General features: G+C 49.6%; 2 protein-coding genes across 3 annotated transcripts in view; one reads left to right on the top strand and one right to left on the bottom strand.

Moving 5' to 3' along the window:
* LOC144611529 (tetraspanin-4-like) overlaps positions 1 to 22,403 on the bottom strand; it is a 75,198-nt gene that overhangs the window by 40,527 nt on the left and 12,268 nt on the right. The gene's annotated exons all lie outside the window — the stretch shown is intronic.
* slc25a38b (solute carrier family 25 member 38b) lies at positions 1,193 to 22,209 on the top strand. 2 transcript variants are annotated; one of them, XR_013549507.1, is made up of 10 exons: positions 1,193 to 1,592; positions 1,919 to 1,981; positions 6,109 to 6,230; positions 7,923 to 8,007; positions 8,237 to 8,310; positions 9,962 to 10,067; positions 11,572 to 11,740; positions 12,156 to 12,322; positions 14,105 to 16,700; positions 22,125 to 22,209. XR_013549507.1 is itself a non-coding variant. In XM_078430331.1 (9 exons), the coding sequence occupies exons 2-9, from the start codon at positions 1,967 to 1,969 to the stop codon at positions 14,225 to 14,227; spliced, it is 861 nt and encodes a 286-aa protein (XP_078286457.1). In that variant the 5' UTR covers positions 1,193 to 1,592; positions 1,919 to 1,966; the 3' UTR covers positions 14,228 to 20,040. The 2 variants fall into 2 exon arrangements, 1 of the variants encoding a protein (XP_078286457.1); XM_078430331.1 differs by lacking the exon at positions 22,125 to 22,209 and having other exon boundaries at positions 14,105 to 20,040.

Here is a 22,403-nt window from a genome sequence, read left to right as displayed (position 1 = left end):
CGATTTGTACCAGCAACTGCAGTTATTTTCTTATACAAAGCTGGGTGGTAGTGTGAACTGTGAGGAAGATGCTATGAGGTTGCAGGGTGACTCAGGTTGTGTGAGTGGGCGGCTGCATGGCAGATGCAGTTTAATGTGGATAAGTGTGAGGTTATCCACTTTGGTGGTAAGAATAGGAAGGCAGAGTACTATCTGAATGGTGTCAAGTTAGGAAAAGGGGACGTACAACGAGATCTGGGTGTCCTAGTGCATCAGTCACTGAAAGGAAGCATGCAGGTACAGCAGGCAGTGAAGAAAGCCAATGGAATGTTGGCCTTCATAACAAGAGGAGTTGAGTATAGGAGCAAAGAGGTCCTTCTGCAGTTGTACAGGGCCCTAGTGAGACCGCACCTGGAGTAGTGTGTGCAGTTTTGGTCTCCAAATTTGAGGAAGAATATTCTTGTTATTGAGGGCGTGCAGCGTAGGTTTACTAAATTAATTCCCGGAATGGCGGGACTGTCATATGTTGAAAGACTGGAGCGACTAGGCTTGTATACACTGGAATTTAGAAGGATGAGAGAGGATCTTATCGAAACGTATAAGATTATTAAGGGTTGGACACGTTAGAGGCAGGAAACATATTCCCAATGTTGGGGGAGTCCAGAACAAGGGGCCACAGTTTAAGAATAAGGGGTAGGCCATTTAGAACGGAGATGAGGAAAAACCTTTTCAGTCAGAGAGTTGTAAATCTGTGAATTCTCTGCCTCAGAAGGCAGTGGAGGCCAATTCTCTGAATGCATTCAAGAGAGAGCTAGATAGAGCTCTTAAGGATAGCGGAGTCAGGGGGTATGGGGTGAGGGCAGGAACGGGGTACTGATTGAGAATGATCAGCCATGATCACATTGAATGGCGGTACTGGCTCGAAGGGCCGAATGGCCTCCTCCTGCACCTATTGTCTATTGGCCGCCAAGGGGCGGTACCGGTCAGCAGGAGAGGGTGCGGTGACCGCCTGCGGCCGCCAGGGGCGGTACTGGTCAGTTGGAGAGGGTGTAGTGGCAACTAGTGGCGGCCAGGGGGAGATTAGTGGTCAGTGTGAGAGAGCCCAGTGACAACCTGCGGCCGCCAGGGGGGGGTACCGGTCAATGGGAGATAGTGCAGTGACCGCTTGCGGCCGCCAGGGGGCGGTACCGGTCAATGGGAGAGGGTGCAGTGACCGCCTGCGGCCGCCGGGGGGGGGCAGTGACCCTGTGCGCGCTCCCGCGAGGCAGCTGAAACCGGTTGGATCGGGCGGCGCGGGCGCGGGGAGCGAGTGGATACATTTGGGAGCGAGTGGATACATTGGGCTCAGGCGACACAAAGTATCCGAGCGCCGCGCCACAGCCAAGACACTCCGGGGCAGCATTGACTCGTCCCAATCCGACCAGTCCCAACCCGGAGCAGCAAACCCGGGCCACCCGCTCCAAGACCCCCCCCCCCCCCCCTGCACCGCATCCCAGCCGGGATCAGCAGCAACTCATCCCAGGACCGGGACCACTGATCCCATCTGGGAGCTGGGATCTGATCCCATCCCTGGACGAGCAAGTGACTCCAGACCAGGAAGTCCAAGTCAGCAGGTAACTGAGACACCCTTTGACCTCAATTTTAATTTCTAATTTTTTTTAAACCACAACGAAAAATAGTGCTCAGTTGGGATCAGCTGCCCATGATGCAAGGGAAATTAGATTTATTTTTTATTTAATAAGGGACCAATAGTCCAGCCTTTGTTCTACTCTTAAATTAAATTTATCTTCCTGTCTCATGTGACAGGTTGACAGCCGGAAACCAGTGCATATTTGTGACAGGGATGATTTTGAGCTTTCTGGTTAAGGCACCATTGTCGTTCATCTCCATTTAACTCGAAGGATTTTATCGTTTTTCTTCATTTGTTTAAATGGATCAGGGGCTGAGGACGTTGATCCAGGACCGAGTCCTGAGGAAGAAAGAGAAGATGGAAGTTTTTCTGGTAAGTGAATGTTTGAGTTCAGTTTATTATCAGGTGTACCGAGACACAGGTTCGATCCTGACTACGGGTGGCTGCACTGTAAGGAGTTTGTACGTTCTCCCCGTGACCTGCGTGGTTTTCTCCGAGATCTTCGGTTTCCTCCCACACTCCAAAGACGTACAGGTATGTAGGTTAATTGGCTGGGTAAATGTAAAAATTGTCCCTAGTGGGTGTAGGATAGTGTTAATGTACGGGGATCACTGGGCGGCACGGACTTGGAGGGCCGAAAAGGCCTGTTTCCGGCTGTATATATATGATATGATGATATGATACCGAGGTACAATGAAAAGCTTTTTGTTGCGTGCTGACCAGTCAGCGGAAAGACAATACACGATTAAAATCGAGCCCTCCACCGTGTACAGATACATGATCAAGGGAATAACGTTTAGTGCAAGATGAAGCCAGTAAAGTCTGATCAAAGATAGTCCCGAGGGTCACCAAAGAGGTAGATAGTAGTTCATCATTGCTCTCTGGTTGTGGTAGGATGTTTCAATTGCCCGTTAACAGCTGGGAAGAAACTGCCCCTGAATCTGGAGGTGTTCGTGCTTATACCTTTTGCCCGAGGGGAGAGGGGAGAAGAGGGAGTGGCCGGGGTCCGACTCGTCCTTGATTAAGCTGCTGGCCTTGCCGAGGCAGCGTGAGGTGTAAACGGAGTCAGTGGAAGGGAGGTTGGTTTGTGTGATGGTCTGGGCTGCGTCCACAATTCTCTGCAATATCATGCTGTCTTGGATGGAGCTGTTCCCAAACCATGCTGCGATGCAGCGTGGCGAGAAAATGCTTTCTGGTGGGATATTGGGACTAAGGTGACATATGGTCTCTGACCAGGTAGCTAACTGAATCCGTAGTCCCTGTCTGCGATCGCTGGTATCCGCTACATTAGATGACCTTAGCCAGAGTCGAGGGAGTAAGCTGACTCACAAAAAGCAACAGCAGTGGAACTAATGCTCAGGGTGGACTGGATTGCGGTCAGGTTTCCGAACCGAGTTTGGTTTCCCTTGTTACACATGTGGTGCAGGCTAGTAAGATTGGAAATACATTTCCCAATCACTGGCATACGTGTTACAGGAAGATGGAGTCATGTTTGTTTACTGAAAAAAAGTGCAACTTGTATTTTCATACCTTTCATAAGCTCTGAACTATATAGACTATTATTGCACTGTTATTAGTGTGTTGTTTGATTTTTTTGTGTACGTATGTGTGCGTGTATGTATATAGAAACATAGGAAATAGGTGCAGGAGTAGGCCATTCGGCCCTTCGAGCCTGCACCACCATTCAATATGATCATGGCTGATCATCCAGCTCAGTAACCTGTACCTGCCTTCTCTCCATACCCCCTGATCCCTTTAGCCACAAGGGCCACATCTAACTCCCTCTTAAATATAGCCAATGAACTGGCCTCAACTACCTTCTGTGGCAGAGAATTCCACAGATTCACCACTCTGTGTGAAGAAATGTTTTCTCATCTCGGTCCTAAAAGACTCCCCCTTATCCTTAAACTGTGACATATGTGTGTGTATATATATATGTATGTGCATATACACGCAGTGAACTTTATTTTCTCGTTTATTATGTTGTTTACAGTGCACTATGTTTACATGTTCTGTTGTGCTGCTGCAAGTAAGAGTTTAATTGGGGACATATGACACTAAAACACTCTTGAACTTTACGGGAAAATATTATTGAAGTTTAAAATAAAAACAGAAGTGCTAAATGATGACAACATTTAAGAAACATTGAGTCAGACACATTAACAGGCAGGGAACATAAAGAGAGACCATGTAGATGGGATTAGTTACATTAGCATCATGGTCAGCAGGTGCTGTCTGGACTAAATTTGTACGTTTTCTCCCCCGTGACCTGCGTGGGTTTTCTCTGAGTTCGGTTTCCTCCCACACAGGTTTGTAAGTTAATTGGCTCGATATATGAATAAATTGTCCCTGGTCTGTAGGAAAGTGCGCGGGGATCGCTGGTCGGTGAGGACTCGGTGGGCCGAGAGGCCTGTTTCTGCTCTGTATCTCTAAACTAAACTTGATGGGCACAGCAAGCTCTTCCCTTTCCATCTCTCTCTAGAGAGAGAGAGAGAGAGAGAGAGGGGAGGTGCTCGGCCGCGTGGAGTGGAGGTGGAGGAGGTCTTGCCGGTCAGCTGGAGTGCGGCCGGCAGGGCCACGTTGACCCTGGGCTGGGGACTGGTCGTCTGACCGCGTGCCCTCCCCAGCTGGTGATTCGTGTGCAAGGTGCCCACAGCCCTGTGGTTCTAGGACCTGACAGTGCAGCAAATTAATGCAGCAGAACAGTGAAGGCAGTGCTGTTGTCCACGACTCAGTCAGCCCTGCTACACAAGCAGAAAGGAAAAGAAATACGCAGCTCAGTGCAGTCTACACCTCCCCCATATGGTCTACCCAAGTCCCTCCTTTCGTCTCACTCCCACTCTCTCCCCCTCCACTCCCCCCTCTCTCTCCCTATCCACACCTCTCTCTCCACCCCCCCCTCTCTCTCCACCCCCCTCTCTCCACCCCCCTCTCTCCACCCCCCCCTCTCTCCACCCCCCCTCTCTCCACCCCCCCTCTCTCCACCCTCCCTCCCTCTCTCCCCCCCCTCTCTCCATCCCCCCTCTCTCCACCCCCCTCTCTCCACCCCCCTCTCTCCACCCCCCTCTCTCCACCCCCCTCTCTCCACCCCCCCTCTCTCTACCCCCCTCTCTCCAACCCCCTCTCTCCACCCCCCCCCCCCTCTCCACCCCCTCTCTCTCATCCCCCGTCTCTCTCTCTCCGCCTCCTCCCTTTCTCTCCCCCTCTCTCTTTCTCTCTTTCCCCCCCTGTTTCTCTCTCTCCCCCCCTGTTTCTTTCTCTCCTCCCCATCTTTCTCTCTCTCCCCCCATCTCTTTCTCTCTCTCCCCCCCCCTCTCTCTCACCCCCACTCTCTCTCACCCCCACTCTCTCCCCCCTCTCTCCATCCCCCTCTCTCTCCCTCCCCCCATCTCTCCCCCATCTCTCTTCCCCCCCCCCCCATCTTCCTCTCTCCCCTGCACTCTCTCACAGGCACAGCCTGGACCGGCCTCCTTCACACCCCCCCTTTCCCGGCTGTGTGATTGGCCATGTTGAGCTGGGTGTCCAGTTTCAGGGCCCTGCATCAGCCTCTGTCCTGGGGGTGGTCGGCAGGACTGACTGACTGACGCTGCACCACCGTGGTTGTAACGTGACTGTGGTTGTCAGCCAGGATTTACTGTTGTGCAGTCAGAATCTGTACCCTTCAGCCTGATGTGATCCCAACCTGAACACAAACATCTTTTGAAAGATACATAGAGAAACACAGAAAATAGGTGCAGGAGTCGGCCATTCGGCCCTTCGAGCCAGCAGCGCCATTCAATATGATCATGGCTGATCATCCAGAATCAGTACCCCGTTCCTGCTTTCTCCCCATATCCCTTGATTCCGTTAGGCCGAAGGGCTAAATCTAACTCTCTCTTTTCTTCACTGCCTGCTGTACCTGCGTGCTTACGGTCAGTGACTGATGACTGATGTACAAGGACACCCAGGTCTCGTTGCAGAACATATGTGAGCCAAAAAATCTGATTCAACTGATGGAAAGATATCACAGGCCCTGAACCCACCAAGTCCAGGCCGAACAGCACCCGAGGCCAGGATCGAACCCGGGTTATTGGCAGCCATTCGTGCTGTGTCGCTGTGCCACCTTTGAATTGCTCAAAACAACCTGTAAGGATTACAGGATAGGGGTCAAGTGTTAGCTGTGTGTGGGCATGTGTGTGTGGGCTGCGTGTGTGTGTATGTGTGGGGTGTGTGTGTGTGTGTGGGTGTGTGTGTGTCTGGGGTGTGTGTGTGTGTGGGGTGTGTGTGGTTTGTGTGGGCTGAGAACACAGCAGGGTGGCACAGCTGGTGGAGCTGATGCCACGCAGCGCCAGAGGCCCAGATTCTTTATGTGCTCTTCCTGAAGCTCTCACTGTGGTCCATCATTTGTGTTTAAAAGGGGGGGGGGGGGGTGGAAAAGGACCTAGGTGGTTCATTTTAGTTTGTAATTTTTCTCTGTTGAGTAGTTGGCTGTTCATGTTGTTTCTGACTTGTTCCCCCAGTGTCACCCGGTGCTGAAGGCCTTCATGTGTGGCTCTCTGAGTGGGACCTGCTCGACGCTGCTCTTCCAGCCCCTGGACCTGGTGAAGACGCGCCTACAGGCTGTGCAGGGCTCTGTGAATGGGTACGGGGGGGGGAACAAGGAGTTGGGAGCAGGATGGGTTCATCAAGGTAGAGTAGCGGAGGTGTGTACGCGGGAGAGGAGACTACTCCATGGGCCTGAGGCTGCGGTAGTGGGTTGTGAATGGCGCGCAGGTCTCAGTGGGAACCTGTGTGACCTGTTGATGCTGGTCACTGATGAGTGGCGTCGCGTACCTTGGTACAGGTGACAATCAACTGAACAACAGCAGTGGCGCAGTGGTGGGGTTGCTGCCTTACAGCGCCAGAGACCCGGCTTTGATCCAGGCTACGGGTGCTGTGTGTACGTTCTCCCCGTGACCTGCGTGGGTTTTCTCCGGGTGCTCCGGTTTCCGGACGGCACGGTTTATGGGCGGCACGGTGGCGCAGCGGTAGAGTTGCTGCCTTACAGCGAATGCAGCGCCGGAGACTCGGGTTCGATCCTGACTACGGGCGCCGTCTGTACGGAGTTTGTACGTTCTCCCCGTGACCTGCGTGGGTTTTCTCCGAGATCTTCGGTTTCCGCCCACACTCCAAAGACGTACAGGTATGTAGGTTAATTGGCTTGGCAAAATGTAAAAATTGTCCCCAGTGTGTGTAGGATAGTGTTAATGTGCGGGGATCGCTGGGCGGCGCGGACCTGGTGGGCTGAAGGGCCTGTTTCCACGCTGTATCTCTGAATTTTAAAAAATCTAAAAAATCTAAAAATCCTCCCACATTCCAAAAACGTGCAAGTTTGTAGGTTGATTGCTCTAATGTATATAGGTAGAACTAGGGCCATTCTTTGGAAGGTGAACCAAAATATCACACGCGTGACCAGACGTCATCACGTAAAGTAACACATTAAAAAAATTATTGTAGGAGATTCATCTTTTTAAATTGCTATTTTCCTACCTACAGAACTATAATGCATGTCTTTTTAAAAAATTCACAGAGTTTGTAAGATAAAACTGAGCTATGAAAAAAATGCTTCCGTGTGAGGTCACACACGTGACCAGTCATCGTATTTGTCCTCGGACCCTAAACAAACATTGTCACCATAACATATAAACATTTCACTTGATAAACTTCGACAGATATAAGTCATATATACAGTACACAACAATATACCTGTGTAGATTTTAGAGATACAGCGCGGAAACAGGCCCTTCGGCCCACCGGGGCCGCGCCGCCCAGCGATCCCCGCACACTAACACTATCCTACACACACTAGGGACAATTTTTACATTTACCCAGACAATTAACCTACATACCTGCACGTCTTTGGAGTGTGGGAGGAAACCGAAGATCTCGGAGAAAACACACGCAGGTCACGGGGAGAACGTGCAAACTCCGTAGTCAGGAACAAACCTGAGTCTCCGGCGCAGCATTCGCTGTAAGGCAGCAACTCTACCGCTGCGCCACCGTGCCGCAAAAATAACTGTAGGAGAATAACTGCAGATGCCGGTACAAATCGAAAGTATTTCAAAATGCTGGAGTAACTCAGCGGGTCTCTGGAGAGAAGGAATGGGTGAGGTTTCCAGTCGAGACCCTTCTTCAGACTGGCACACCTGTAATGGTGGGGAGGGCAGTATCTGCGATGGACCTCATTGTTCTGACCTGGACAGTGGGACAGCGTTAAGAGTTGGTATCTGATGTACACAGCACGCTAACACTTGGTGACATTTTGTTGAGAGGAATCAATTTATCTTTACCCTAGATCTGGGCGAGTCGGAATGATCACCATTTTGCTGAACGTTATTCGCACTGAGAGAATTACCGGATTGTGGAAAGGTGTCTCCCCGGTAAGATCAGGTCTCTCTGTGATGTTCTGCTTTGTAATAAATGTTGTTAAAATGGTGTGTCTGCTGTTCACTTGCTTTGGGATGGATCTGTTGGTCTCGGTATCCCTGAACTCAGGGCTGCTGGGGGATAGCGCCTACATTTGCTGGTGGGCTTGTGGTTCAACATGTGCGCCCTCAGGGGCAGAGGCTGTAAATCAGACTTCATCCCTCTTTTCCTTCCTCTCTGCAGTCATTTGTCCGATGCATCCCTGGTGTTGGGATTTACTTCAGCACGCTCTACTCCACCAAGCAGCACTTCTTCAGGTGAGCTAGGCAGCTGACTATATCTTACCACGTTAACCATCTACCTGTGGAACTGGAGGACAAATCTGACCCAGGATGAAGCAAGTGTCCCGACAGACCTTTCAAGTTCAACGTGAAATTCTGCTTCACTCAAACGTTCATCGGTGATAAGAGCCGATTTAGGCCATTCGGCCCATCAAGTCTACGCCATTCCATCATGGCTGATCCATCTTTACCTCCTAACCCCATTCTCCTGCCTTCTCCCCATCACTCCTGAAACGTTTTAGGGGCTGAGGCAGTTCTGAGGGAGCTTCATGCCACAGTCCAACCCATGCTATGTCTGCCAACAGTGGGACAGTGTAAAGGGAGTTTAAAACCCCCTGGAACCTCTTAGTACTTAAACAGGCAGTCTGGAAGAAGCTTTATTCTATTTCCTAATTCATGTTTTATCTACCTTGGGAAAATGAGGTGGGACAATGTCGAGGGAGCTTTAATGTGAGAAACCCCCATGTTGTGCCCGTGCTGGGAGAGTGTAACGGCACAGTGTATTGCATCTGCCGTGAGCGTGTTCGCTAAGACAACCAAGAAAATGCTGTGGTTCATTTGATGATAAAATGCAAGGGGAGCTTTACGTACCTCAATGTATTTCTTTCTGATCTAAAGACACTGAATGTTGGAAACACTCAGCAGGTCGGGCAGTACTAGTTAGCGTTTTGAGTTGGATTACTTTCATCAGACTTGAAAGGTCGATTCAACCTCTCGTCCCAGGTGTGCCACCCGGCCTCTTGAGCATTTCCCAAGATGTCCTGTTTTTATGTCAGATTTCCAGCACCTTTAGGCTTTTTTTCCTTTTGCTTTTCATTCCGTGTTTTTTCCAGCCTGGATGTGTTTTGTGGAAAAGGACGGTGGCTCCGTCACTCCCGGTGCGTAGACACGTGGAGAGTTTGCTTGTGCAGTTTTGCTACAGGGGGTAAAAGGACCACTGTCTCCTGTGTTGGTGGTGCAGTGGTAGCAACCTCGAAGGTAGAGAGCATCTCCAGAGAGGGGGGGGGGGGGGGGGGGGGGGGGCTGGTGGTCTTCTGTTTTTAGCTTCACACAGACACAGAGAGAGAGCAAAGTGTTTGTGTAAGAAAATAACTGCAGATGCTGGTACAAATCGAAGGTATTTATTCACAAAATGCTGGAGTAACTCAGCGGGTCAGGCAGCATCTCGGGAGAGAAGGAATGGGTGACGTTTCGGGTCGATATTGAGATGCTGCCTGACCCGCTGAGTTACTCCAGCATTTTGTGAATAAACACCGCAGAGAAATGTTTGGTGCAGCTCCTGTGGGTGACGTCTGGTGGTGGTTTCCACACGCTGGAGCGGGTCGCTGTTGGACTGCGACAGTGACATTTCTTTGCTGTAGGAAGCTGCGTCACTCCCAGGAGCCGCGCGGGAGGTATGTGGGAGACGCTGTGGGCAATGTCCCCACACGGCCTGTGAGTGAGCACGGACACGGGTGCTCAGCAGGAGCGTGGCTGCCGCCGTTACCGGCCGGCGGCGAGGGGCATTCGGAGGCGAGTGCGTAGAGACTGCCCCCGCGCTGTGAACTGTGAGGACCCTGTCATCCATCCTCTCTCAGGGAGGGTGATGCTCTTCCCGTGTGTCTTACAAACTGTTTTTCGTCTCCAGCGAGAGGAGCCCCTCGGCGCTGGAGTCGGTGGCTTTAGGGGCCAGCGCTCGCACTGTAGCGGGCATCTGCATGTTGCCCGTAACCGTGGTGAAGACACGATACGAGGTGAGTTCCTCCCCCCGGGGCCTGGACGGATTTCACGGCCGTTCGATGGATGTTCCTCGGGCATCGGTGGGTGGCCCGGGGCCTGGTTTACCCAATGCCTCTGCACGTGTGACCGGCTGCCCTGACTCTGTGTGAAGAAACACGCCTCATACGTAGAGTCATGCGTGGCCTCTCAATGCTCCAAAACTCTTTTGACAGCCAAATGGAACATCTTAAGACACAACGTGTTGAAGTAACTCAGCGGGTCAGGCGGTCTCTCTAGACAACATGGACAGGTGACCTTTCGGGTCGGGACACTCCTTGTTAATGATATTTTGTTTTATGTTCTTGCGGGATTCCAGTGAACGGGATTCTCCTGGAACAAGGGGCAAGAAGTTTTGAAATTTACCCAATGTTGCAGAAGCCTTCAAATTCCAATCAATTGCCTGCATTGGGTTTGAGCCTCGCGGCAGAGACTTGAATATGTAATCCGCATTCAGTGACATTCTGGGATAGAGCCGGCAGCCAAATAATACAACGGATCTGTTACCCTGTTTTCGGGGATTTTGTGAGAGGTAATGTGCTGGGGAGGCACTCTGGGTAAAATCTGTGGAATCTTTAAAATCTTCTTGAACAAGGACACCAAGTGTCATTTCAGTGGGCAGCACAGTGGCTCAGCTGATAGGGCCGGTGTCTCAGCGCCAGAGACTTGGGTCTGACAGACCATTGCAATACTTTCTACGCCACACCAACCTTTCCTCCTCTCTTCACGTGGTATGTACATTGATGTAGCTATTAGCCCTGTTGCCTCACAGTTCTAGAGACCTGGGTTCAATTCTGTCTGTGCGGAGTTTGCACGTTCTCCCCGTGACCTTGTGGATCTGCCCAGGGTGCTCTGGTTTCGTCCCACATCCAAAGCCATGTGGGTTTGTAGGTTGTAGGAAAAAAACTGCCGATGCTGGTTGAAATCGAAGGTAGACACAAAATGCTGGAGTAACTCAGCGGGTTTCAGGCAGCATTTCTGGAGAGAAGGGATGGGTGACGTTTCAGGTCAAGACCCGAAAAACGTCACCCATCCCTTCTCTCCAGAGATGCTGCCTGACCCGCTGAGTTACTCCAGCATTTTGTGTCTCTCTTGGGTTTGTAGGTTAATTGGTCTCTGTAAATCGCTCCAGGGAGTGGATGCGAAAAGGGACAACATAGAACTAGAGTGAACGGGCAATCAATGTTTGGTGTAGACTCTGGAGAAAAGGAAGATGTGACGTTTCGGGTCAAGACCCTTCAAACTAAGAGTCTCACCTGAATGTTCCACGGAATGTGGATTATGTATTCAAGCCTCCCTCCTCATACAAAATGCTTCCAAGGGATTGGGTTTTGAAGTACCTTGTGGTAAAGGTCTTGCTGGTTGTTCCAAGAGGTAACAGTAGTTTCCTGCAAGGACACAGGAGGAGGTGGAAATGTGTTTGGAGTTCAGGAGAGGGGGGGGGGAAAGAAAATGCCTTACGGTTTGTATCTGTGCCTGCAGAGTGGGAAGTTTCAGTACGAGAGCGTGTTCAGTGCTTTGAGAAATATCTACAAGACCGAGGGCGCGCGGGCACTGTTCAGCGGACTGACAGCCACGCTCCTCCGTGATGCCCCCTTCTCTGGGATTTACCTCATGTTCTACACACAGACCAAGAGAGCAGTGCCCGAAGGTACGTGTGGATGTACGATGCTGGAGTGGCTGGGGGGGTGTGGGGGCGAGTGGAGTCACTGTTTGATACAGACTCGGATACCATTGCATAGAAGGAACTGCAGGTGCTGGTTTAAACCGAAGATGGACAAAAAAATGCCGGAGTAACTCAACGGGTCAGACAGCATCTCTGGAGGCAAGGAATAGGCGACGTTTCGGGTGGAGACCCTCGAGTGCAATGTTCTGGTGCTAAGAGTAAGACAGTGATCCACTCTGTCCATTTTACCCTGAGTATTCCAGCACATCTCCCGAGCTGGTTCATGGAGTTGGTGTTATTGTTCCGTCATTTATCACGAGGAATTCCTTGCAAATTTGTCGCGTTGTAATTGCAGGGGCCGGAGAAGGCCAACTAATCTCATTTCCCCTTTGTTGCTCAGACCGGTACGAGACACCGATTCTCCCTCTGATCAACTTCAGCTGTGGCATCTTTGCGGGCATCTTGGCCTCCTTGGCGACGCAGCCGGCAGACGTGGTGAAGACACACATGCAGCTCTCTCCCGAAAAGCACCGGCAAGTTCGACACACCATCACCTTCATCTTTCAGGTACAGCCACTTGACCCCAAATGTTTCTTCCTTCGCTTCTAATGAATCTTCAAATGCTCTCTCTTCAGAAGTACACGAAAATACGCTTTTCATTTCCCAACCTCAACTGGCGGTGTAAACTTAATTCTGAAACAGTGCCATCGCCCCCAACACTGTCCCTGCCCATTGGCCTGCATGACCTCTTGTCATCCTCCAACTTTGACAAGAATGATCCCAGGAATGATTGGGTTAATATGATGGCGTTTGACAGCACTGGGCCTGTACTCGCTGGAGTTTAGAAGGAGGACCTCACTGAAACTTACTGAATAGTGAAAGGCCTGGACAGAGTGGATGTGAAGAGGATGCTTCCACTAGTGGGAGAGTCTAGGACCAGAGAGCTTGGGGGTGATGGTGTGGCTTATGGAAGCTGCTTTAACATTGATAGTGGCAGAGTTTACGGGTTTGGGGGATGCTCTTGAAGAAAGGAAAAGGGGACGTACAACAAGATCTGGGTGTCCTAGTGTATCAGTCATTGAAAGGAAGCATGCAGGTACAGCAGGCAGTGAAGAAAGCCAATGGAATGTTGGCCTTCATAACAAGAGGAGTTGAGTATAGGAGCAAAGAGGTCCTTCTGCAGTTGTACAGGGCCCTAGTGAGACCGCACCTGGAGTACTGTGTGCAGTTTTGGTCTCCAAATTTGAGGAAGGATATTCTTGCTATTGAGGGCGTGCAGCGTAGGTTTACTAGGTTAATTCCCGGAATGGCGGGACTGTCGTATGTTGAAAGACTGGAGCGACTAGGCTTGTATACACTGGAATTTAGAAGGATGAGAGGGGATCTTATTGAAACATATAAGATTATGAAGGGATTGGACGCCCTAGAGGCAGGAAACATGTTCCCAATGTTGGGGGAGTCCAGAACCAGGGGGCACAGTTTAAGAATAAGGGGTAGGCCATTTAGAACAGAGATGAGGAAAAACCTTTACAGTCAGAGAGTTGTGAATCTGTGGAATTCTCTGCCTCAGGAGGCAGTGGAGGCCAATTCTCTGAATGCATTCAAGAGAGAGCTAGATAGAGCTCTTAAGGATAGCGGAGTCAGGGGTTACGGGGAGAAGGCAGGAATGGGGTACTGATTAAGAATGATCAGCCATGATCACAGTTGGCTCGAAGGGCTGAATGGCCTACTCCTGCACCTATTGTCTATTGTCTAAGCTTTGATGAGTGGTTGCAGATGGTTCTCACTTCAGCCATTGTGCACTGGTGGTGGAGGGAGAGAAATATTTAGCGTGCGGAGTGCCGATCGATCCCGTTACGTTGTCCTGGAAATCCGCACTCATCCCGGCAGGCAGTGAGCTTTCCACCACACCTCCAACGTCTTTTGTAAACAGTGCAAAGACTTCTCGAACTTAAGGCTTCATCATCTAAAGCGTTGGCTGCTCATGTTGGAATGAAAGATTGGGGTGGGATAGTGGAATGGACAGAGGTGGAATGCTGGTATCTCACAGGGTTGTACAGTTGGAGGAAGTTACAAAGAATAGTTTGGGGCAAGGCCGTGGAGGGATTTGATAACAATAGTGAAATTTTTTAAAAAGTAGGTATTTAGAGAATGGATACCAATGTTAAGCCATCCTATAGAGGAGTGCCCACAGGCAGTAGTTCCTGGTGATTTGGGAGAGGCTGTTTAGTGGAGCGTTAGAATAGTCCTCCACTGAATGTAGAATGGGCTTGGGCTCGTTGGTGGTGGGTTGTTGCATCGATTCAATCTCAGCACCAAAGTATTGACTCCCCTCTCCTTGCTCCCCAGAACCATGGCTTGGTGGGGTTTTTCCGCGGTGCCGTTCCTCGATCGTTGCGCCGGTCCCTCATGGCTGCCATGGCCTGGACGGTGTACGAACAGATGATGACCAAGCTGGGCCTCAAGTCATGAAGAGCCGAGCAGTTAAAGGAAGAACCTTTGGATAACGGACAGAAGGGACAATCTCGCTGGAGTTTTGTGTGCTGAGTCTTCAAGTGGCTTACAACCTTTTGGGTGTGAACAGTGGTACTTTTTCTATGGTTTAAAAAAACTGGGCTTCACAGCAGAGTGAAGTTTTCACAGTGTTTCCACGAGCCAGAGAATTCCTGGTGGAAATGCACATTTCTCCGTAACTCTGATATTATGCAACAACCAGGAATCACCTGCTTGTAACTGGACCCCTGCCTGATCTTTTCCTGATTCGCTTGTGTTTCTCAGAGCTGTTGGCCTTGAGATGGTGGAAACCAAACAGCAAATTCCGAGATTCCGAGATTGTTAAAATACTGGATTGTTAAAATACTCCAGGCACAAACACTCGGCAGAGGCTGAGCGTTACTCCTGTTGATTGTGACAAAGTCCAGTTAACGACAGAGTGGAGGAGTGACTTCACCTTGTGTGGGACACCGCACAGAGCTGACCGTGGCAATCTTCGCAAAGCTAGCCGCGTTAAACAACGGCACGTTATTAAAGAATACCTGTACCTGAATGCACTATCTTCTGCCATCCCAAGCTATCCGAATCAGAAACGACTTGGTCCACAGTGTGAGATGAACCATCAAAGGGATGGCTGCAGGTGTCTTCTCCTCCCCTGACTTGTGAGAGATGGAGGAGGAGAAATGAGCCTCGGTTTCCTGCGAATTGTCTTCCTGCGGTCACCTGCATGTGTGTTGGTGGTAATCCCCACCAAAGTTGAATTGTCTGCATGTCTTTCCAGCTTGCTCATGAAGAATGGGACTTGGTGAAGCCATGGTAGCCTGAAAAAGGTATGGTAGGTCGTCTGAAGAAGGCTCTCGACCCCAAACGTCGCCCATTCCTTCTCTCCAGAGATGCTGCCTGTTCTGCTGAGTCACTCCAGCTTTTTGTGTCTATCTTGGGTATGGTAGCCGTTGGGTGGGTGAGTTTCTTGTACGTCACGGTGGGAATATGCCCGGTTCTCAGGCCACCACGTTTATCACGGTTTTCATCCGAGCAGCCAGTCTCGTTCCCAGTAGTTCACCCCCCCCCCCAGCTCCAGAAACGTGATTCATAGACAGTCGCCCCTGTTTAACCCCAAACCCCTGAGCATTGGGAGATTACCCCCCTACTCATCCCCACCTCCGCTCTGGCCATCCGGTCAGCTCTCAGCGTTTCCCAGGTGGTTAACCAGAGATCATCATCTCTCATCAACCCCCCCCCCCCCCCCCAAGCTTTGGTAAAGAGTTCTGGCTTTAGATTCTTGCAATTCCCCCACTCCTGCCCCAAGGCTTTTTTTTTTTCTTCAGAGAATAGCCTGTCCCAGTGCTGGGCCACCTTTCTGTGCAGGTTTGATGTCCAGGGGATAGAGAGAGAGCGTGGAGAATTCTTTAGAATCACCTTGCCTCACTCCCACTGGGCAAAGAGTGACAAGAGCTGGACAACACCAAGCAGAAGACAGAGGCGGCAAAGGGCAGGTGGAAAGGAGAGGCTTCCCTCTCCACCTTCCTTCCCCCTCACTTCCTTGCCCCACCCAGGTGCACAGCCATTTTGCCCACCACCTCGCTCTCCCCTTCCCCAGTCCCCTTCCACCTATGTCCCTTCCTCGAGCTTCACATTTCATTCTGCTTCTCACCATCTTACACCCTTTTTGTCTCCTTTATATCTCCAACCTTTAGAGTCATAGTGTGGAAACAGACCCTTTGGCCCAACTTGCCCACACCAGCCAACATGTCCCAGCTGCACTAGTCCCACCTGCCTGCGCTCAGTTCATATCCCACCAACCCTGTCTTATCCATGTACTTGTCTAACCAACTTTGGCAGATGGCGATGGAGTAGGCGACAATCAAAAACCTCCCTCACCCGTATCCTCCTATCACTTGCCAGGCCTTGTCCCTTCCCCAAAGCTTTTCCATCCTTCTCTACCCCACTACCATCAGTCTGAAGGTTCCCGACCTAAAAACATCACCCATCCATGTCCTCCAGAGATGCCGCCAGACCAGCTGAGTTTCTACAACAGTTTGTGTATTTTTCTCTGCTTTTACTAGAAATCTGATTTGTATATCTTTCATTGGTGTATTATTGCGGCGTATTTAATCTCAGTTCGCGTTTGCTGAATTATGAGTTGGTGCCGACTGTCACTGTACTGACTGGAAAGTGTTAAAAAATGTTGGAAAGAGAGAAGTGTAACTATAATCCTCCTTTCCCTGTGAGACATTAACCACAGTTCATAGACCTCTGCATATTATGCAATCGACTGTGCTAGCTGCAATGTTCCAGTGTGACGCAGACGGAATGGTTCTTTTAACAGGAATGGGCTTCCATCTGGCGGGGTGCCAGTGCCGGTTACTGGCACAAAGGTGAAGTGCCTGCAGTGTGGGGGAGAGAGCGAGGGTTGGAGTGAGCTCAGCTTTCCAGTAATGATGATCGGAAGGTGGGGTTTGCCGACTGACACACCCAGCGAGGGGCTCAATGGGGGGGGGGGGGGAATGTTGGAGGATCCTGCCATGCTGGTAGCTTGGTTGGCAGCATTGTGGCATCGCGGAGATATTTGACCTGCTATTAGCTACAGAATAACGGGTAGGCCATTTAGAACGGAGATGAGGAAAAACCTTTTCACTCAGAGAGTTGTAAATCTGTGGAATTCTCTGCCTCAGAAGCCAGTGGAGGCCAATTCTCTGGATGCTTTCAAGAGAGAGAGGCGGCACGGTAGCGCAGCGGTAGAGTTGCTGCTTTACAGCGAATGCAGCGCCGGAGACACAGGTTCGATCCTGACTATGGGTGCTGCACTGTAAGGAGTTTGTACGTTCTCCCCGTGACCTGCGTGGGTTTTCTCCGAGATCTTCGGTTTCCTCCCACACTCCAAAGACGTACAGGTATGTAGGTTAATTGGCTGGGTAAATGTAAAAATTGTCCCTAGTGGGTGTAGGATAGTGTTAATGTACGGGGATCACTGGGCGGCACGGACTTGGAGGGCCGAAAAGGCCTGTTTCCGGCTGTAGATATATGATATGATAAGAGAGATAGATAGAGCTCTTAATGATAGTGGAGTCAGGGGGTATGGGGAGAAGGCAGGAACGGTTACCCACTCCCCATACCCCCTGACTCCACTATCATTAAGAGCTCTATCTAACTCTCTTGAAAGCATCCAGAGAATTGGCCTCCTCTGCCTTCTGAGACAGAGAATTCCACAGATGATTGTGGATGATCAGCCATGTTCACATTAAATGGCCTACTCCTGCACCTATTGTCTATTGTCTACAGTCCATTTTTCCTGCCAAGTACCATGGTATCTCATGAACCTGCCCAATCCAATCCACAAATAGCCAGGCAGTTCCAGCTGATCTATGCTTCTTACTTTCAGAGTGAATCAAAGAGTCAGATTGACGGGAATGGGCTGTTTTTGATGCTGTTGCCTCATGAACTGGGAACATCAAACGTGATCTCTGGCTGTTCCTGGGAAATTTGTATTGAACTTGTATTTCTATGCTGCCACAATGCTCCCAAACACCCCTTTACTGATTAAAAAAAGCTTCACAATGACATGAGAAATAAGTTGTAGATGGGTCTGAAGAAGGGTCTCAACCCGAAACGTCACCCATTCCTTCTATCCAGAGATGCTGCCTGTCCCGCTGAGTTACTCCAGCATTTTGTGTCTGTCTTTGGTGTAAACCAGCACCTGCAATTGCTTCCTGCACAAGTTGTAGGTTTTAAGTTTTTTAATTCTTGTTTAGTAGTACTAATGGAGCTGCCTCATTATACCAAACCTAGGTATTGTTATCATGCAGCCTGAATATGTGGTTAGACACAAAATGCTGGAGTAACTCAGCGGGTCAGGGAGTAACTCAGCGGGGCAGGCAGCATCAGGAGAGAAAGGATGGGTGACGTTTCGGGTCGGGATCTCGGGAGAGATGGGATGGGTGACGTTTCGGGTCGGGACCCTTCTTCAGACTGAAGGGTCTCGACCCGAAACGTCACCCATTCCTTCTCTCCTGAGATGCTGCCTGACCCGCTGAGTTACTCCAGCATTTTGTGTCTTACCTTCGATTTAGACAATAGACAATAGACAATAGGTGCAGGAGTAGGCCATTCAGCCCTTTGAGCCAGCACCGCCATTCAATGCGATCATGGCTGATCACTCTCAATCAGTACCCCGTTCCTGCCTTCTCCCCATACCCCCTCACTCCGCTATCCTTAAGAGCTCTATCCAGCTCTCTCTTGAAAGCATCCAACGAACTGGCCTCCACTGCCTTCTGAGGCAGAGAATTCCACACCTTCACCACTCTCTGACTGAAAAAGTTCTTCCTCATCTCCGTTCTAAATGGCCTACCCCTTATTCTTAACCTGTGGCCCCTTGTTCTGGACTCCCCCAACATTGGGAACATGTTTCCTGCCTCTAATGTGTCCAATCCCCTAATTATCTTATATGTTTCAATAAGATCCCCCCTCATTCTTCTAAATTCCAGTGTATACAAGCCTATTTGCTCCAGCCTTTCAACATACGACAGTCCCGCCATTCCGGGAATTAACCTAGTGAACCTACGCTGCACGCCCTCCATAGCAAGAATATCCTTCCTCAATTTTGGAGACCCAAACTGAACACAGTACTCCAGGTGCGGTCTCACCAGGGCCCGGTACAACTGTAGAAGGACCTCTTTGCTCCTATACTCAACTCCTCTTGTTATGAAGGCCAACATTCCATTGGCTTTCTTCACTGCCTGCTGTACCTGCATGCTTCCTTTCAGTAACTGATGCACTAGGACACCCAGATCTCGTTGAACATCCCCTCTTCCTAACTTGACACCATTCAGATAATAATCTGCCTTTCTATTCTTACTTCCAAAGTGAATAACCTCACACTTATCTACATTAAACTGCATCTGCCATGTATCCGCCCACTCACACAACCTGTCCAAGTCACCCTGCAGCCTTATTGCATTTTCCTCACAATTCACACTACCCCCCAGCTTAGTATCATCTGCAAATTTGCTAATGGTACTTTTAATCCCTTCATCTAAGTCATTAATGTATATCGTAAATAGCTGGGGTCCCAGCACCGAACCTTGCGGTACCCCACTGGTCACTGCCTGCCATTCCGAAAGGGACCCATTTATCCCCACTCTTTGCTTTCTGTCTGTCAACCAATTTTCTATCCATGTCAGTACCCTACCCCCAATACCATGTGCTCTAATTTTGCCCACTAATCTCCTATGTGGGACCTTGTCGAAGGCTTTCTGAAAGTCGAGGTACACCACATCCACCACATGATTTGAACCAGCATCTGCAGTTATTTTCCCCACACATCCTGAATATGTGGTTTATTCTGGGGTGGTTGCTAAAACTCTCCCCTTTCTGCAGGGCCAACGTTCCCGAGCTAGCCTGGCCCATCCAAGTATTATTCAAGTGGGCTCAGTGCTGTGTGGCGGTATAGTTGGGGTCCCAAACCCGAGTCTTGGTGATCTCATTGAGGCTGCTGCAGAGATCATTGCCGCGATGCGCTCAATCTAAGCCTGATCATTAAGGACACACTCCCCAAAACTTACCTATAACTCGTCTTTTTTTTGTACTGATTATTAATTTTAATGTTCAACATTAAATGTTCCAATGTTGAATGAAACCACCAGTATGATGTTGAATGATTCTCTGTGTCTGTGGTGCTGCTGCAAGCAAGATTGTCATTGTACCTGTACCTCAGTATACTTGTGCACATCACAATAAACTCGACCCGACAAAACGTGCAATAACTATATCTCGCGGATAATACAGTAAATGATATGACAAAAGCAAATGACTGAAGCTAACCAGGAATAAAACCAGAAAAATGCTGAAAGCGCTCAGCATTTGTAGAAATTAGTGTTTCACGTCAGTGATCTTTGACCAGAAACGTTCACAGTTTCTTCATGGATGCCGCTCGGCCTGTTATGAAATTTTCAGCGTCTTATGTTTTTACATTGGTGTGTGAAATGAGTTGCTCACAGTCAATTGATGGAAACTGCAGGAAAACACAAAGGGGCTGGCACGGTGGTGCAGCGGTAGAGTTGCTGCCGTACAGCACCAGAGACCCGGGTTCCATCCTGACTACGGGTGCTGTCTGTACGGAGAATGTATCTTCTCCCCAGGACCTGTGTGGGGTTTCCCCCGGGTGCTCCGGTTTCTTCCCTCATTCCAAAGATGTACAGGGTTGTAGGTCAATATGGCTGGGGTAAAAACTGTGCCTCGTGTGTAGATAGTGATAGTGTGCTGGGATTGCCTGTCAGCGCAAAGTCAGTGGCCAAATTACCTGTCTCTGCATTGTATCTCTAAACTAAATAGAGCAAATGGATAGGCGACGTTTTGGATCTAGACCCTTCTTCAGGAGACGTTCTCTGCCATTTTTGATTGGGTTTTGAGTTTATCTTTCTACATGTCAGGAGTTGCCCCTAGTACCCTTACCCTCAAGGACTCTAATGGTGAAAGGTACCAGCAACAAACATGAACTGAGTGCGGTGCTGGCTATCTCTGGAGTAAAGGAGAGAGAAGTAACTAAATCTCATCCTCCACCACACATCAATAATGTTGGTAATGCTGAACTATTCCAATGCAAATGTGGTGTATAATTCAGTGAACAGATTTGACTGATTGATGCAAGGGAGAATTTACGTCATCATACGTTGTTCTCCCTGATGCAAATAATCTTGCAAAACTCCCCATCCTTTGCATTATTTATCATGTAAAGGCACTATATTACCAAATGAGTCCAAGGTTCAGTTGACAGAAGTCAGTCAAAGGTCTGTATTAATCACCTTTCAGATAATCTATTGTTAGAAAGTGCAGCCAAGGGGTACCTTTTACTGAACATCTTATCAGACTGGTAGAGACAAAATGGTGCAGTAACTCAGCGGGATGGGCAGCACCTCTGTGGGGAGAAGGAATGGGCGACGTTTCGGGTTGAGACGCTTCTTCTGACTTCTCGACCCGAAACGTCACCCATTCCTTCTCTCCAGAGATGCTGCCAGCCCCGCTGAGTTACTCCAGCATTTTGTGTCTACCTTCAATTTAAACCAGCATCTGCAGTTCTTTCCTACACATCTTATCAGACTTCCATACTGACTCAGGATTACAAGACTCACAAGCCAGGCTGACGTCCTGAACACATGAGAGACTGCAGATGATGGAACGTGGAGTAAAAAGATAAGCTGCTGGAGAAACTCAGCGCGTCAGGCATCATCTGTGGAGGCAGAGGAATGGTCGGAGTTTTGGGTCAATACCCTGAATCAAGCTACTTGTTTTTTGCTGAGTACCTAAGAATGGTCTCGTGTAAATATTTTTTGGTTGGGGGTAGGGGGAGACTTTTATGGAGCTGCAAGCATAAAATATGAGAGGAAAGAGAATGAAAATACAGTCAATAGGGAGGTAGAGAACATGTCCCAAGATCAACAGACCAACCATTGGCTCGCTAAACCCCCATCTCCTCTTACAAAAATAAAGAAAAATGTTTGTTTAGTTTGGAGATAAACAGGCTCTTCTGCTACCAAGTCTGCACTGACCAACGATTCCCATACACTAGTTCTATTCTACGCAGTAGGGGCAATTTACAGAAGATAATTAACCTGCACGTCTTTAGAATGTGGGAGGGAACAAAAGCATCCGGAGAAAACCCACACGGTTACAGAACCTACAAACTCCTGCAGACAGCACCCATGGTCAGGATCGAACCCGGGTCTCTGGTGCAGTAAGGCAGCAACTCTACCACTGTGTTTGGACAGAAAGTAAACTTGATCTGCTTAGTTCTCTGGCCTGGGGGGGGGGGGGGGGCTTACTGTGGGTTCAACAGTGACCTCTGGGTGCCTACAGTGTTCCTCTTTTCTCTATCCCCCAGATGGAGAAATACTGAGGATGTTTCCTTTGCAGAAATGTTGGACCAATGGACCTTCCCGGGTGGATTATAGCTACAGATTTCGAAACTTTTAAAGCCTCTCCCAGAGTTAACGAAAGAAAATAAGCTCGTGCTTAACAGTGTGATTAAAGGTTTTGCAGCAGTCATCAACTTTGTATTGTTCAGTGAGCTTTGATCAGTCCAGTGGACCAAAGAGTTCCTCTGTCCCATGGGAGCTGGCCAAGAACATGGTGAATTTGTTCATGTCCACTGAGGCTCGGA

The sequence above is a fragment of the Rhinoraja longicauda genome, chromosome 40 (genome assembly GCF_053455715.1).
Source record: "Rhinoraja longicauda isolate Sanriku21f chromosome 40, sRhiLon1.1, whole genome shotgun sequence".
Classification (NCBI taxonomy): Eukaryota; Metazoa; Chordata; class Chondrichthyes; order Rajiformes; family Arhynchobatidae; genus Rhinoraja; species Rhinoraja longicauda.
Note: the sequence above shows the minus strand (reverse complement) of the source record. Positions and strands in the feature narration are given on the sequence as shown.